This window comes from Rattus norvegicus, chromosome 16, assembly GCF_036323735.1.
Source record: "Rattus norvegicus strain BN/NHsdMcwi chromosome 16, GRCr8, whole genome shotgun sequence".
Taxonomy (NCBI): Eukaryota; Metazoa; Chordata; class Mammalia; order Rodentia; family Muridae; genus Rattus; species Rattus norvegicus.
Genome location: NC_086034.1, coordinates 51,258,471 through 51,274,609, shown reverse-complemented (window position 1 = coordinate 51,274,609; position 16,139 = coordinate 51,258,471). Strand labels below are relative to the sequence as shown.

The following is a 16,139-nucleotide window of genomic DNA, read 5'->3' as shown; positions in this document are numbered from 1 at the left end:
CTACAAACTTACAATATTACTCAGCATCGAGTACATTTGACATCTATGAAACTACAAACAATTGATGAGTTTGGCCATGGAACAATTACAGCTTTACCACTTATCAGGCTTTTTTTTTTTTTCCCCATGTACCTCTGGTTTTGTTTTGTTTTGTTTTTTGTTTCCTATCTTAAGTCCCCAGCCCCTTCCCCATTTACCAGGCTTTTACAGCAATAGCTGCTGCACTATCTTATCTATGCCTCGAAAGTTGAGAACCCTCAAGAACAGATTCCAAAGTTACTGTTCTTTCATTACACTGTACTGATGAATTATAAAATACATATTTTTGTTCTAAATCAAAGATCTTGAATGTTCTTTTTTGCAGGTTTGTCTATGTTAAGGTGTATATTGATCTCAAGTCTCTCAGATGCTCTCTATCTTACAAATGGAGGCAGTCTTTTGGTGCAGCTCCCTGATTCCACCTGTTTTCCCAGTGCGGCAATTACAGATGGGCCATCATTGTTGCCCAGCGTTTACATGGAAGCAACAAATACTCAACTCACTGAGCCAACTCCTAGCCACGGGGATCTTTAAATTTTTATTAAGAGCATGTTGTACAAATAAACACTATAACCATAGGAGTGGTCAAACAGCTGTAACCCCAACATGAAACAGAGAAAGGAACGCAACGCTACTTTCCAAGTTCAAGACCAGCCAGAACCATATAACACCCTATCTCTCAAACACCAAGAACATAGATCATCAGTTTTCATTTATTTTTGTTTTATGGAAGGTACTGGAAATTCAACTTAGGGCCCTGTATGCTAAGTAAGCACTCTATCACCTACCCTTTTCTTGGCAGGGTTCCTCAGAGATCTGCCTGCTTCTGCCTTCTGAGTGTTGGGATTAAAGACATGCCCCACCACTGTCATAAGACTTATAGCTCAGAACCTGTTTACTTTTCTCAAACTGCTCTATAGTCAAACACTCAAAGTCCTCAGCTCTTCTTGACTTGGCCTCTCAAGAAGTTGAAATTATATGTCTATGAGTGCACGCACTCCTCCACATCAAAAGATTACTATTATTTAAAGAATTTGCTTAAAACAAACCATTTTAGGAAATTACCAAATCATCTAGTATGATGTATTTCAGAAATTTATTTATTCTACTTTTTGGCTCACTTTTTTGTAAGCATTAGTTTACAAAGTTTACAACTCACTTATATTATTGCTTTCCACAATATATAAAGGTAGCCCATTTACAGAATATAGATTTTGCTCTGGTATCCAATGAACCATTCTCAAAAACAAATAATTTAAAAATGTCATCTGGCAAATTACAAACATCCCTGATTATTTCAGTTCAAGCTCAGGAAACTAAACATCTTTATTATTCTTAAACTACAAAATAATTTTTATACACTTAAACTGTGCTTATGTCCAACCTTCCAATACCAATACAACTAGTGAATGAGGTCTTTTTACTGCATACTATCTCCATTACTGTTTGGTGTGCAGCTCCTAGAAAGCCAGAAGGCCCGAAGTCATATACCTTAGACCAGACTTTTAATTAAGAGTCACCTAAGATACAGATTTTACTTCATTACTAACAGATGCAGTCCACACGAATACACAATCATTAAAGAACTGACCATGGCTCTCTAGTCTTCTCCACATTCTTCTGAAATCTGCAAATACAAAAACCACCTGGTTCTAGATATAAACTTTAACTTCCCTATTTATAAAAATGTATATTATATACTATGAAAACTACTTGGTTGTAGTTTACTTTGAATAGTAGTGAGGAGCCAACTTACAAGACTTAGTTATGACTTCAGGGTGGGAAAAAAAAAACACAACCTCTTGAAAAGGTAAAATAGCTTAAAGCATTTAATATCTAAACAAATCAGTCTGTTCATAGTAGTCACAAAATATGCTTAATATAGAAATCAACATTATGTTTTAAGAAAGTGTAAATTGCTTTTTACCTCAAAACATAAATTAACCTGCTCAAGAATCTGCAGCGGTCAAAATCATGGTGAATTTTAAACAATTTCAGAATAAAATAACAATAAGTACTTTATACTGCTTTATATCTAAAAAAAAAAAGTTTACAGCATCTTCTCATGAAAATAGTTTGAGACAATTACTCTTATTCTTTAAGAGATGTTCAACATTATGAGTAACATTCTTAAAACCTTAAGTTGTATATTTTTCACACATTCAAATACTGTGGTCCCCTTTCTTTTATATGATTTAATCAAGTTAGAAAAAAAAGCATGGTAGACAACTTAATACATTTCTACCAAATTGGTAGTAGTACAAAAATTTTAAGATTCTACAGAACTACACATCGTACCTAATATATCATTAAAAATAGAAGACAGTATTTTCCTCAGCAAATAAAACAGCACACTGGTATGCTGTCAGTGTATACCCTTTAATATGCACTGTCATTCATAAATTATTTACAGCTCTACTTTAATGAAGAGAACTAGAATTTAAATTTTCTGCAAAACTGGAAAAAAGCAATATAAAATCTGTGAAAGCCAGTGTTTCATATAAAAGCCAGTTTTTCTCTTCAAACCCCAGGTACTGGATGCAGTGATACCTTGGGGAATCACAGTAATTCTTGAGGATGTTTCAGTGCTGGAGGTAAGTTTACAGGTCTTGATTCTTCATCGAGGAGTACTAGATCTTCTATCTCATTGCCTCTGTACTTCCTTTTACAGATCTTTACCACCACCTTCTTCTTGAGAAATAACTTAAGTGCCTCTCTTGATGCGACTGCTTTTGCATTTTCTTTGCTTTTCCCACAGCCAGTGCCCAAATACACCGATTTACACCTCAATTCACATACAATACTTTCTTGAGAGCTCTTATTTTGAGGCAGATCTGCCAGTTCTTTCAGTGGGACAAAAAACACATCTAGTGTTGCTTTCAGAGCCTCAATAGCTGCATTTAGCAGCTCGCCATGATTCACATTGGGGCTAAAGCCACCAACTGCTACCAACTTCCACGCCACTGTCTTATACAGTCTATTGAAGAAAGGCTGCTTCTGCTTTATGTCTTCATTGGTTAACTTCCGACAAGTGAATTTGACAGAACTCTCACTGGACTGTGAGGTACTTTTAGAAGGCAACTGTGAAGTGCTACTCTGAGAACTACTCTTAGAAGCTAGCTGAGACATGCTTCCTAAGGAAGTGCTTTTGGAAGCCACAGATCCACTGCTCTGGGAGCTGCTTTTGGAAGCTAACAGTGATGCAGCTACCTGAGAAGTCAGTAGTGATGTATTTGTTGAACTGCTCTTGGGCATTAGTAAAGAGGTGCCTGATGAGGAACTGTTTTTAGAAACTGATGATGAAATGTTTGCCTCTGAACTAGCTTTGGTTGTTAACCCACTCGAAGCTGTCTCTGAACTAGACTTACAAGACAGTAATGGCAACTCTACTTCTGAGCTTCCGGAGGAACCCAACAAGGGCACCTCAATCTCTGAGCTGCTCTGAGAAACTGAAACTGAAGAACCTTCCAAAGCATTCTTTCTAGGTGATCCACTATGCTGTCTGGAATCAGTGGATTTCGTCACATGACTATTCAGACTGGATTTTAACAGTGAAGAAACAAAGGATGCTGAACCATGTTTATCTGGAGCTTCTGGCTCAGAAGCTTTTCCAGACCCTGCTGATGTTACCTGAGAGGAATTGCTGCTGCTTTGGCTGCAAACAGATCTATCGCCTTCACTTGTGGAACTATTCTGATGGGAGACACCAGAGTTGCTCCGAGCTGAGGTCCCACTACTCTCTGATTTGGTGGACGACCCCTTGGATCCTGAACTGTTTTCTTGCTGAGCTGAACGATCTGTTTTGGCAGATTTTTTCCCATGATCTCGCTCAACTGAAGAATTGTTTTTTCCTTCTATGGATCGTTTTTTGGATGGCTCTTCTACCCCTTCTAGAAAGAAGAGAAACACAGGTATTTTACTAGGAGTCCCCACAGACATGTCGATCAACAAAACATTCATTTAAAAAGCACAGAGAGCAGGGTGGCAGCACATGCCTTTAATCCTGGCATGCAAGAACCCCGAATTTGAGGCCAGCCTGGTCTACAGAGCAAGTTCCAGGATAGGCTGGGCTACACAGAGAAACCCTATCAAAACAAAACAAAAACAAGCAAACAACAACAACAACAAAAGCACAAAATAATTTCAGAAAGTAGTTTTTCTTAAAGTATGGAACAACTTCATTAATGTATTAAAACAGGTATTGTTAATATTAATTTCTAATATTAAATTAAGAGCATCAGACATCAGACTTGAACATCTAAAACAGTTAAAGTAAATTATCAAATTCAGCACCTAAGACAGACAGAAACACAGTTTACCTTTAACATTTCAGCTAGATTAATACAGCATACACACTCTGGATTGTTAAAAAGAAATTAGTAATGACAATAATTCCTAATTTTATCAAGCTTATTTTCTAAACTCCTATGTATGTTCACATCTATGATCTGCTAACCATTGCTACTCGATATCCCTCTTTTCTTCACCTTGGCAACCAGTTCGTCTCGTGTGGTATGGATTGGAGCATCTGTCACTTTGATGCCTTCAGCCATACTAAGAATTTTATCCATAACTTTTTGAGGGTACCTGAAAAAGAAGCAAAAGTCGCTCTCAAGAAGTGTTTTTCGAAAAGTACTGGCAGTGTGAGGAATGCAGGCCCGCGGAGACTGCATTTCCTGGTCGCGATCAAAGTGTACGAACCGCGAGACAACTTTTGTTTCCCGAGATGCCAGGGACAAATGTCCTAGGGCTCGGGAGGCGGGTCTGTGCCAGGGAACCTTTAAACTCGGTCTCCCTGGCCGAGAACCGTCAGCTATGCGGCAACAACTCCATCTGCCGGGCGCAAACAACCCGGACACCGGCCAACAGTGAGGTCGAGGCTGCCACGGTCGCCCCTCTTGCCTTCCGAGGACCGACAGTGCCACCGATTCCCGCGCTTCCAAAGCGGCCCTCCCTAGCGACTCTGGTCCCCGCGAGCGCGCCTCGCCCAGCGACAGGGGGCGCGGACGAAGCCCGGAAGGCTGGATAGCGACGCTCCCACTCACCGGCACCCTAGGAAGACATGGTTTGCCCAGGCCATGGAGAAGGAGACGAGCTGCTGTAGCTGCCGACTGCGGGCTCCGCTTTCCGCGTCCGCAGTCTCCTCGGTCGCGGGGACCAGGTCCCCGGCATTGCGAAGCAGAAACTCCCGGCGGTGGCGCCAGTGTTTGTCCGTCTCGCCCTCGCAGCGAAGGGTCTCCACCCAGGCGGCTACTCGCGGGTTCTGGCTCAGGTACTCGGATACCTCCTGCGCCATGTTGGGACCCTGCGAGACGAGGAGAGCGCGAGCGCACAGGGCGGAGCGGCGAGCGGCCCTGTCAGCGCGGCCTGCACCGGCGGCCCTCCCGAGAACGCCCCTCCAGAAGCCCAAACACCAAACAACAGAACAAGGCGCCGACGAACCGCCCACTTCCGCCTGCCGCTGGCTCGCTCCCTTTTATAACCTCGCTGCCGCCGCGCACTCGCGCGCCCTTCCGGCGCGAGCGCGTTCTCCCAGGATGCTTTGCAGCGCCCAGCCGCCGGCGACTCAGCGGTTGCGCCCACCTCGGTCGGAGGGCGCGCCCGGCTGAGGCGGAGCCGAGGCGACTGAGGGGCAGGCGTGCCTCCCGCCCTGAGAGGGCGCGCGGCGCCAGTGCGGCAGCCTCAGCGTTCCGGCGGCGCTTTGTGACGCCGGGCTCTGTTTCCGCCCCCGGGCTTGGCGACCGCGGGCGGAACGCGGAGACCTGGCGTCGCGGGAGTCGCCGCTCCGCCTGCGCGTCTCCGCCCTCGGACACTCGCAGTCGCGCGCGGCCAAAATAAACAAAAGCTGGCTTCCATGGCCGCCCTGCCTCAAGAGCTGCTGTGTACCGGGGGAAGTAAACCCAGTGTCCCGAGGCCAGGAAAGTCTCGGGGCGTTTGGGGACGTGGGGATGGATGTCTTGAGCGGCAGGGGCAATAAAAGTACTAAGCACGAATGTAACTTAACCGGCAAGCACAAGCTACTCCTCCAGTTTATTTAAAGCCAGACGACCTTTGCGCCTGCGCCGCACGATCTGGCTTGGTTTCCGCGGTTTCTTAGGTTCCTGGTTCAACCCAGACAATACCTGCTTCCTCTCCCCTAACGTTTTTGGTCCTCAAGCTATAAACAACCCTATGTCAACTGCTTTTAGCTGTTAACGCCGGTAGGACCAAAGTGGAAATGTATCTGCTTATCTCGTCTGCCCGGCCTCTTCCCTCAAGAGCAACTGTGCTTTTGCACTTTTATGTGTTCCATGTTTTTGCTTGCATGTCTGCCTGTGCTTTATGTACATGTCTGATGCCCTTGGACGCAAGAGGGCTATGGATCTGGAGTTGAAGTGATGCGGGATTTTGAGCGCCGTGTGGGTTCTGGGAATTGAACCCAGGTCTTCTTGAAGATCTGCGGGTACGGCGGAGCCAACTCTCCAACCCGTGGTTTTTTAGTTGCTGGTGTGTTTATTAACATTTCCAAGTTTAGTTATATGTATAATATTAGTGAAATCAAAGCATGAGTGTAATAATATGAATAGTGATAAATTATGTGATTGAATTTTCCTCCAATAGATGTTTGCGTTTCTGTTGTGAGAATGCTTAAATCAGAATGATTGGGGTTGGGGATTTAGCTCAGTGGTAGAGCGCTTGCCTAGGAAGCGCAAGGCCCTGGGTTCGGTCCCCAGCTCCGAAAAAAAAAAACAAAAAAACAAAAAAAACAGAATGATTAAGGAAAAAAATTAAGTCATTTTGTTACTAAACTTTGACAGTTATAAGCCTGTGCCCTAACACGATTCTGCTTCAATTAGCCAATTAGAAGATTCACATTAGTGGGAAGCAGGTAAAGACCTTTAAAGAGACCACACAGGCAAGGGGAGACAAAGACGGCTGCAGTGTGCACTCTGGAGCAGAGGCAGGCGGATCTCTGAGTTGAGGCCAGCTTGGTCTACAGAGCTAGTTCCAGGACTACACTAAGAAACCGTTTTCCAAACCCTGCCCCCTCCCGCTAGATGAAGAGAGGAGAGGAAGGGGGGGTGTGGAGACAGGAGGAGAAGGGGGAGGGGAGAGGAGAGTAGGAAAGAGGATGAGAGAGAAAAACAGAGAGAGAGAGAGAGAGAGAGAGAGAGAGAGAGAGAGAAATGAGGGAGATGGATACTGACACCCACCCGACCCCAAGTGAGTCTTTCAGACCCTGAAATGAGATTCACGTTTAAATAAAAGGCTAGGGATGTGGACATTTAAGATATGAGTCATCACAAATGGGATCTCATAAAACTGCAAAGCTTCTGTAAGGCAAAGGACACTGTGGTTAGGACAAAACGGCAACCAACAGATTGGGAAAAGATCTTTACCAATCCTACAACAGATAGAGGCCTTATTTCCAAAATATACAAAGAACTCAAGAAGTTAGACCGCAGGGAAACAAATAACCCTATTAAAAAATGGGGTTCAGAGCTAAACAAAGAATTCACAGCTGAGGAATGCCGAATGGCTGAGAAACACCTAAAGAAATGTTCAACATCTTTAGTCATAAGGGAAATGCAAATCAAAACAACCCTGAGATTTCACCTCACACCAGTGCGATTGGCTAAGATCAAAAACTCAGGTGACAGCAGATGCTGGCGAGGATGTGGAGAAAGAGGAACACTCCTCCATTGTTGGTGGGGTTGCAGACTGGTAAAACCATTCTGGAAATCAGTCTGGAGGTTCCTCAGAAAATTGGACATTGAACTGCCTGATGATCCAGCTATACCTCTCTTGGGCATATACCCAAAAGATGCCTCAACATATAAAAGAGACACGTGCTCCACTATGTTCATCGCAGCCTTATTTATAATAGCCAGAAGCTGGAAAGAACCCAGATGCCCTTCAACAGAGGAATGGATACAGAAAATGTGGTACATCTACACAATGGAATATTACTCAGCTATCAAAAACAACGAGTTTATGAAATTCATAGGCAAATGGTTGGAACTGGAAAATATCATCCTGAGTGAGCTAACCCAATCACAGAAAGACATACATGGTATGCACTCATTGATAAGTGGCTATTAGCCCAAATGCTTGAATTACCCTAGATCCCTAGAACAAACGAAACTCAAGACGGATGATCAAAATGTGAATGCTTCACTCCTTCTTTAAATGAGGAAAAAGAATACCCTTGGCAGGGAAGGGAGAGGCAAAGATTAAAACAGAGACTGAAGGAACACCCATTCAGAGCCTGCCCCACATGTGGCCCATACATATACAGCCACCCAATTAGACAAGATGGATGAAGCAAAGAAGTGCAGACCGACAGGAGCCGGATGTAGATCGCTCCTGAGAGACACAGCCAGAATACAGCAAATATAGAGGCGAATGCCAGCAGCAAACCACTGAACTGAGAATAGGTCCCCTATTGAAGGAATCAGAGAAAGAACTGGAAGAGCTTGAAGGGGCTCGAGACCCCAAAAGTACAACAATGCCAAGCAACCAGAGCTTCCAGGGACTAAGCCACTACCTAAAGACTATACATGGACTGACCCTGGACTCTGACCCCATAGGTAGCAATGAATATCCTAGTAAGAGCACCAGTGGAAGGGGAAGCCCTGGGTCCTGCTAAGACTGAACCCACAGTGAACTAGTCTATGGGGGGAGGGCGGCAATGGGGGGAGGGTTGGGAGGGGAACACCCATAAGGAAGGGGAGGGGGGAGGGGGATGTTTGCCCGGAAACCGGGAAAGGGAATAACACTCGAAATGTATATAAGAAATACTCAAGTTAATAAAAAAAAAAAAAAAAAAAAAAAAAAAAAAAAAAAAGAAAATAAATCACCAAAGAATAAGAAAAAAAAAAAAAAAAAAAAAAAAAAAAGATATGAGTCATCAAACAGCGGCATTGTCCAGGCCTGAGTCTCCGAGGCGAGGTGGCTAAACTGTGGTCAGAACTTGAAATCTTTTTCAAGAAGACAAAGTCCCATTAGCTGGAGCCTTTTACTTCTAAGATTTTGGGGGGAAATTCTCATTTTTTAAGGGTCCATTGTTTGAATAGTCTAATAAGAGAGTAAGAGGGGCTGGGGATTTAGCTCAGTGGTAGAGCGCTTACCTAGGAAGCGCAAGGCCCTGGGTTCGGTCCCCAGCTCCGAAAAAAAAAAAAAAAAAAAAAAAAAAAAAGAGAGTAAGAAGCAGGAGCCTTTTAAATTACCTTCATTTCAGCCCAGCCAGTCACCCCAAGCCAAGATCTATGAGCTTGAGGCCAGCCTGGTTAACAAAGTGAACAGGAACAGCCAGGGCTACACAGAGAAAGCCTGTCTGGAAAAAAAAAAAAAAACAAAAAACAAAACACTTTAAAAAAATTTCTTTTTCTACCAGGCAGTTACAATGTTAGATGACACTGAATAAGCAGAAATGCTGTCTTTTAAAATTTATATACATGCTGGAGCAATAAGAACCAGCTTCATGAAAACACTGCCTTCCTTGCCATACCAGAAGAGGCTACAACAGCAGGCCAAAAACCGTTTTTTGGAAGCTTCAATCTTGCTCTCCTATTCCTTTTATAGTTAAGACCTGAAATGTAAAGGCTATAGAAGCATTTGGCAAGGGGTTCAGAAGAAAATATGATTTCATAGCTAGGTGACATTGGTAAATTGTTTATTTGTGACAGATTTCTCAGTGTAACTGAGCCCTCGATGTCCTGGACTTGCTTTGTAGACCAGGCTGGTCTCCAGCTCACATGATCTGCCTGCATCTGCCTCTCCAAGTGCTAGAATTAAAGGCATGTGTCACCATATCTGGTGACACTGGTAAATTTTCAAAACAAGATATTTTTCTCTTGCTGCCCTGTGTCTTCCTTCTGACTAGCTTCAAGGCCATGGCAGAAAATCAAATAGAACATTTTCTTTTCTCTCCCTTTTCCCTCTCTCCCTTCCTTTCTTTCTCCCTCCCTCCCTCCCTCTCTCCTTCCCTTCCCTTTCTTTCTTCCCCTTCCTTCCTTCCTTCCTTCCTTCCTTCCTTCCTTCCTTTCTTTCTTTTCTTGACATGGTTTCTCTCTGTAGCCCTGGCTGTCCTGGAATTCACTTTGTAGACCAGGCTACCCTCAAACTATAGATCAGCCTGCCTCTGCCTCCCTAGTGCTGGAATTAAAGGCCTGCACCATCATGTCTGGCTACAACTAACCTTTCAACAGTAAAGTTTTTTTTTCTCTTTGAAGACATAGTTTTGCTGTCTCTCTGATAGCCTGAAACTGGTGATCCTTTTGACACATCTCAGAGTACAGGCGTGTCCTCACTTGGCTTCACACTTATTAAAAAAAAAAAAAAAAAAGCAAAAATCGTCTGTAAACGAATAGTTGTTTGAAAGAGTTGGGTTCTTGATAAGAAATACATATTTTTGTTTTAGATTCTTAAAAAGTTCAATTTAAGACCAGTGGGGTGACTCAGTCCTCCAGGCTCTATCTCTGACCTCCACGTACCCCATTGCACCTGTGTATCCTCCTATAAACACTCATACACATTACATAATGGGTTTTCATTCACTGTAGTCTGATTACAGTTCCCCTATGATGTAAGTTTTCTAATATAAAGATTCAAGGTATAGACCATAGACCACAAAGTTGAGAGTACCATGCATTCAAGAGAAAAGAGAACTCAGGATAGCACTATCCTATCCTAGGGTAAATTCCCCATAAGCCCGTATGTCTGAACACTCGGTCCCTAGCTGACAACACTGTGGAGAGGTTGTGGACCCTGTAAAAGGAGGTGAAACCTGGGATATCACTGGGCATGGACCTTGAGAATTATAGCCTGACTGGGTCCTGTTGGCCTCCCTGCTTCCTGTTCTGCTAGGAGTTAAGCAGTCCTGGCTATACAGTTGTCTCCATGGAGCTGCCTGCTGCCATGTTTCCCCACTGTGGATGGGCTGTATCCTCCATACTGTCAGGGTGTAGAGAATGAGCACGGAAGAGAGTCCTCATGCCATGGCCTACCACACTCCTTTCTTTTCTCTCCCAACATAGGTAGATCACAGACATACAGAGCCATATACAGAGCGCAAGAGACTGTGTGTGTGTGTGTGTGTGCACGCGAGTGTGCTCCTGCAAGTATCTTAGGGCCTAGAGAGAATCTTGAAATTTTCCAATAGCTAGTTGAACTAATTAAACGGTGAAGTCCCTGCCCAATGGTGAAGTAGTGGCAACAAAGTCCAAGGTGATTCATGGCTGGGTTAGTAGCCCAAGTCAGCAAAGGGAATTCTTGATAATACACACCCGGCTGCTGAGATCCAGGGAGAGCGAAGCCAACAAGGAAGAGCCCTCAATTTGTCCTGACCTGAACAGAGATTGGAAGTAAGATAAATAGACTGGAGGTAAGATGGTGCCACTGTCAGCAGAGCACGGACACAGGCCTGTGATGCACCTGAGCACAGCTAACAGGGAGAACCTGTGGATTTATTCACGACTGCTCCCCTTCATAACTGAATTCAAGCACTAGTGACAGAGTCCACTTTGTTTCAGGAGAGTAGGCTTTCTGCTATCATGGGAAGAGTGTGCATTGTAACTGCTGTTGGGTCCTGTCTCTGAAGGAATCTGTTAACAGTCCCAGCATCCAGCCAGTTTTTCTGCAGATGGCATTCCACAAAACAACCTAAAGGGAGCATGGAGGTATGAAGACCCACATGTAGACTGCAGAACAAATATTCCAGCCAGCATCATGGCCGAAGTTCTGGATTAGTTTGAAAGACACCTCACAGTGAGAGAGAATTTTTGACAACAAAATATTTGAGGTCACAAGGCATGTAGATCACAGTGATAAGCCCTGAATGTCAAAGCCAGGATTATCTAATTTATATGCACTTTTATTTAACCGTGGCATCCCCAGAACTCACTGTACAGAGAGAGATAGACTCAAACTCACAGAGATTCTCCTGCCTCTGCTTTCTCAGTGCTGGGATTAAGGGTGGATGTCACCATGCCTAGGATGCATTTTAATTAATATATAGTTACACCATTTTCTCCCTTCCCTTCCTCCGGCCCCACTCAAATCCCTCCCTTCATCCCCTCCCTAGATCCCTCTTTTCAACTCCTTCCATGCCCTCCCCCATCTGAAATTGATAGCCTCTTTTTCCCAATTATTACTGTTAGAGGTATATGCACAAGATGTGTTTTAGCAGGAGCATGCTTTGTGTTAGAAGTAGCAGTCAACTTAGAGAAAAACTGGTATTGATGGTTGTCTTACGTAGTGTTTTATTGCTATGAAGAAACACCATGACCACAGCAACCCTTATAAGGAAAGCCACACACATTTAGAGACCATTGGTGAGCTGAGCAAAAGAATGTCTGTTGGAGTGGAGGCGTAATGGACGTTACAGAACAAGGAGGAAAATTGTATATTAGAGAATATTAGCTAGACGGCAGAAGAAGGGAGAGAGAAGAGAGAGGAAGATCCTCAAGCTCATGGGTAGCTGAGTGTGGTGGTGCAAGCCCTTGATTTCAGCACTCAGGAAGCAGAGACAGAGCTCTGAATTCGAGGTCAGCCTGGTCTATATAGAGTTCCAAGCCAGCTAAGCCAGCTTCTGAAATTAAGGTGAGAGTGGCTTGAATGTGGTTTGCAAATGACGATTGGTAGACCTAAGAAAAGACTGTGAACATCCTAAAGGAAAACTGGGCGACAAGTTATTCAGAAATAGAAGGGGCATCAATCCTTGATGCAGGTAGATAGTTTTTAGATAACTCTGCTGCTTCCTCCTCTTCCTCCTCCTCCTCCTTCCCCTCCCCCTCTTCCTCCTTCTTCCCCTCCTCTTCCTATTCTTCCCCTCCTCTCTCCTCTTCTCCCTTTCCTCTTCCTCCTCCCCCTCCTCTTCCCCCCCACCATCTTTCCTTTTTGGAATTCAGGGTATACAAGCATACTACTGAGTATATTCCCAGTTCAGTCAAATTTAAAAGGGGAAAAAAGTGTTTCAGCTAGCTTTCTGCCACCGACAGAGAATGAGAAAATCAAGTTAACCGGAGGAAGGATTGGTTGTTTCAGTCAGGTCCCTTGGCTGTGGCACTCAGCCTGTAACAGCAGGAAAGAAAGTCTACTTGCTTCCTCGTGCTGAGAAACAAAGGAAGAGCCTGAGGACTTAACGTTCTTCAAGGACACACCCTCTCTGATGACCTACCTCCCTTCATCTTGACTCCACCCTCACCCCCCCACCCCCACCCCCCGCAAGAGATTCTACCACCTCCTGATAAAACCACCTGTGGAGTTCAAGCCTTTATGGCTCATGAGCCTTCCAGAAACCCCAGGTTCCGCCACAGCGGAAGGGTTGATAAATCTGGAGGCCGGAAGTCGAGATGGAGCGGAGATTGGAATGTGTCTGCGGCAGGTGAGAATGCTGGAGATGGGCATTCTGGAAAGCAGAAACGAAAGTGGTTCAGATAAGCACAGCTTAAGCTAGTAAACTGTAAAGCATGGAAATGTAAGAAACATGCGTGAAAACATGAACATTTAAGAGAAATGAAAAGGCATAAAAAAGTGGAAATCTGTTGGGGGTTGGTCTGGTGCAGTGTACACTAGGGGCTAAATTCTGAACCTCGGGATCTGGCTGCCGTGCAAATGAGTGAATTTTCACATAAGCCAGCCTTCGTTATGTAAGCCTTGCTCCCCAGTTTCATTCCTGATTAGTCGATAAATGGTTGGGGCTTATAACTGGGCAATAAGGATAGGGTGGTGGCCCTTAGAATCAAGGGGGGCGAGATCTCCAGAGAGGCCGTGATGAGGAGGGGAAAGAAGACAGAGAGAGCAGCAGGTCTCCACTAAATGGGATAAACGGGGAGAAGCACCCTGAGGACAGAAGCACCTTGGGAGACAACAGATCGGCAAGTGTCTGGCATTTCGTGGGTTTTAACAGGGGTTGGGATTAGTATAGCCTGCCCAGCTTAATGCCAACGGCTCTTTAATAAATTCTAAGTGTTTCTATGTCGAGTACTTGGGATATACAAACAAGAAGAGGGGTAGAACCCCCATACACATTAAGGAGTAAAAGGGATCATACTAACCCCCCCCCCAGAAAAAATAAGTACACCAATAGAAATCTCCCTCCATCAGGCCAGAGTTAATGCCACTTTCTGTTGTTCTTATTCTTACTTATACATCTCTTTCCTTCCTTTTCAACTTTGAATACTGTTTTTTTTCTCGGGGCTGGAAGGGTGGCTCAGTGGTTAAGAGCACTTGCTGCTCAGAATTCCACAGACCCTGAGTGCGATTCCCAGCATCCACAAGGTGGCTCCCAGCTCTAATTCCCAGTCCGAGGGTTTCTGCTCCCTTCTGTCCTCCGAGGGCACCAAGCACACATGTGGTTCACATGCAGGGAAGGCACCCATGCACATAAAATAAAAAACAATAATTAAAACATTATTTTATTTTGAATGTACAAGATGATGAATTCACAATACTTAACAGTATCTCCTTTTTCTTCCAATGTTTGTTAGTTAAAAGAAGTTATCTGAGCTGGGCGTGAGGTGCATGACTTTCATCCCAGCACTTGGGAGGCGGAGCAAAGAGGTTCCAGGACAGCCAGAGTTATTTAGAGATTCTGTTTAAAAAACAGAAAAAAGAAAAGAAAAAACAAACACAAAGGTTGTTCTATGGTTGGTCACCTTTTATAAATTTAAATATTATGCTTCATCTTTCCTTCATAATCTCTCAATTTTAGACAAATAATGCTTGACTCTTATATCACATAAAGAAATTCTAAAGGAGAAATCCCATTGTAGATATATGGATAGTCTAAAATAAATACTATTATGAAAAGGCATTATAAAATATGCCTTTATAATAAAACTCTAATCCCCGGTGGTAAATTGGCAGTGTGGAGACCTCTATGCTCACCTGCATGGTCTATCCTAAGACCTCTGCTTTGATGTTAAGGTTCAAAAGCAGCAAGCTGGGCAGACATCTTTAACTAGTTTGGAGCAGAGGCAGGCAGATTTCTGAGTTTGAGGCCAGCAGGACAGCCAGAGCTACACAGAGACACCCTATCTCTGGAAACCAAAAATAAATAAACAGGACTTAACAGTAACCAATGTTAATCCACTGTTGCAGCCCTAAGGGCTAAATGAGACTCTGAAGTGACACTTCATCTGGGTTACGTTCTAAAATCAGCATAAAGCTGTGTCAGATATGCTATGAGTGCGCATTACTCTCTTTTCTGGTAGCATAGCAATTGACTTCAGTTTTATATATGTGTATTTTTATCTTTCAAGCTCACAAATATGTTGTATATAAGGTTAGCCTGCCTCCATTTTTTCCCATCCCCCCTCCTCCCTCCCCTCCTCCTGCCTCCAAGCGCATGTGGGCACGTGTGTGTGTGCGTGTGTGTGTGTGTGTGTGTGTGTGTGTGTGTGTGTGTGTGTGTGTGAGAGAGAGAGAGAGAGAGAGAGAGAGAGAGAGAGAGAGATTGATAGATTGATTTTAAAATGACTTGTGTTTAAACAAAAAGAGATTGATTGGCCGTCAGAGTTAAGAAGGCAGACTGTGGGAGCCAGAGATTCAGAATAATCAGGAAGCCTGCCTTTTTCTGGGGGTATTGACCTTGCTTTCTCTGAGTCAGCTAGGATATCAATCAAGTTTTTCAAGGGAGTGTCAAATGGTTCTCTTCGCTCACTATATACACTCTTCGGGGCTTAACATTCTCGGGAGGCAGCGAGCTTGCATTTCAAGACAGTTTTTGATGATCTGCTGCTGAGACTTGATTGGGAATTTGTTGAATTCGTTGGCTCTTGTCTCTGTGCCTTAAATAAACGCTCTGGCTAGTGGTATGAAATATTCTAATTATAAAGGTCTGAGTCATGTTTCTACCCCAAGAATAATAAAATATGAGAAAGGCCAGTATCATGGAAGAAAGATAACACACTGAATAAATGCAATAGTTTACGCTGGAGGAGACAGAGACTACTACGCTGTGATTATTGGAATAGGTTTTCTTTATTTTCTTTCCTTTTCCATTATTTATTGAGAGGGAGGGGTGTTTTTCACCCTGTAGCCCAGATTTGAACCAGGTAGTCCTTCTGCTTCTCCCACCCAAGCACTGGGATTCCAGGCAAACATAACTAGGCCTA

The 16,139-nt window shown here is 43.9% G+C and overlaps 1 protein-coding gene across 3 annotated transcripts; it reads right to left on the bottom strand.

The window, feature by feature from the left end:
* Window positions 1-558: 558 nt before the first annotated feature.
* Cdkn2aip (CDKN2A interacting protein) lies at window positions 559-7,997 on the bottom strand. 3 transcript variants are annotated; one of them, XM_039094518.2, is made up of 4 exons: window positions 5,085-7,997; window positions 4,496-4,626; window positions 3,670-3,929; window positions 559-1,666 (listed from the first exon to the last, which is right to left on the bottom strand). In XM_039094518.2, the coding sequence occupies exons 1-4, from the start codon at window positions 5,333-5,335 to the stop codon at window positions 1,640-1,642; spliced, it is 669 nt and encodes a 222-aa protein (XP_038950446.1). In that variant the 5' UTR covers window positions 5,336-7,997; the 3' UTR covers window positions 559-1,639. The 3 variants fall into 3 exon arrangements, with proteins under 3 accessions (XP_038950446.1, XP_006253209.1, NP_001014022.1); XM_006253147.5 differs by lacking the exon at window positions 559-1,666 and having other exon boundaries at window positions 1,842-3,929; window positions 4,527-4,626; NM_001014000.1 differs by lacking the exon at window positions 559-1,666 and having other exon boundaries at window positions 2,400-3,929; window positions 5,085-5,678.
* Between the last annotated feature and the right edge of the window lie 8,142 nt (window positions 7,998-16,139).

Bases quoted from the DNA above. Each gene is read 5' to 3' on its own strand.
- Cdkn2aip (NM_001014000.1), bottom strand. From the start codon at position 5,335: ATGGCGCAGGAGGTATCCGAGTACCTGAGCCAGAACCCGCGAGTAGCC. The intron at 4,627-5,084 runs GTGAGTGGGAGC...CTTCTTTTTCAG, and splicing joins CATGTCTTCCTAGGGTGCCG to GTACCCTCAAAAAGTTATGG. The intron at 3,930-4,495 runs GTTAGCAGATCA...TCTTCTTTCTAG, and splicing joins AGGGATATCGAGTAGCAATG to AAGGGGTAGAAGAGCCATCC.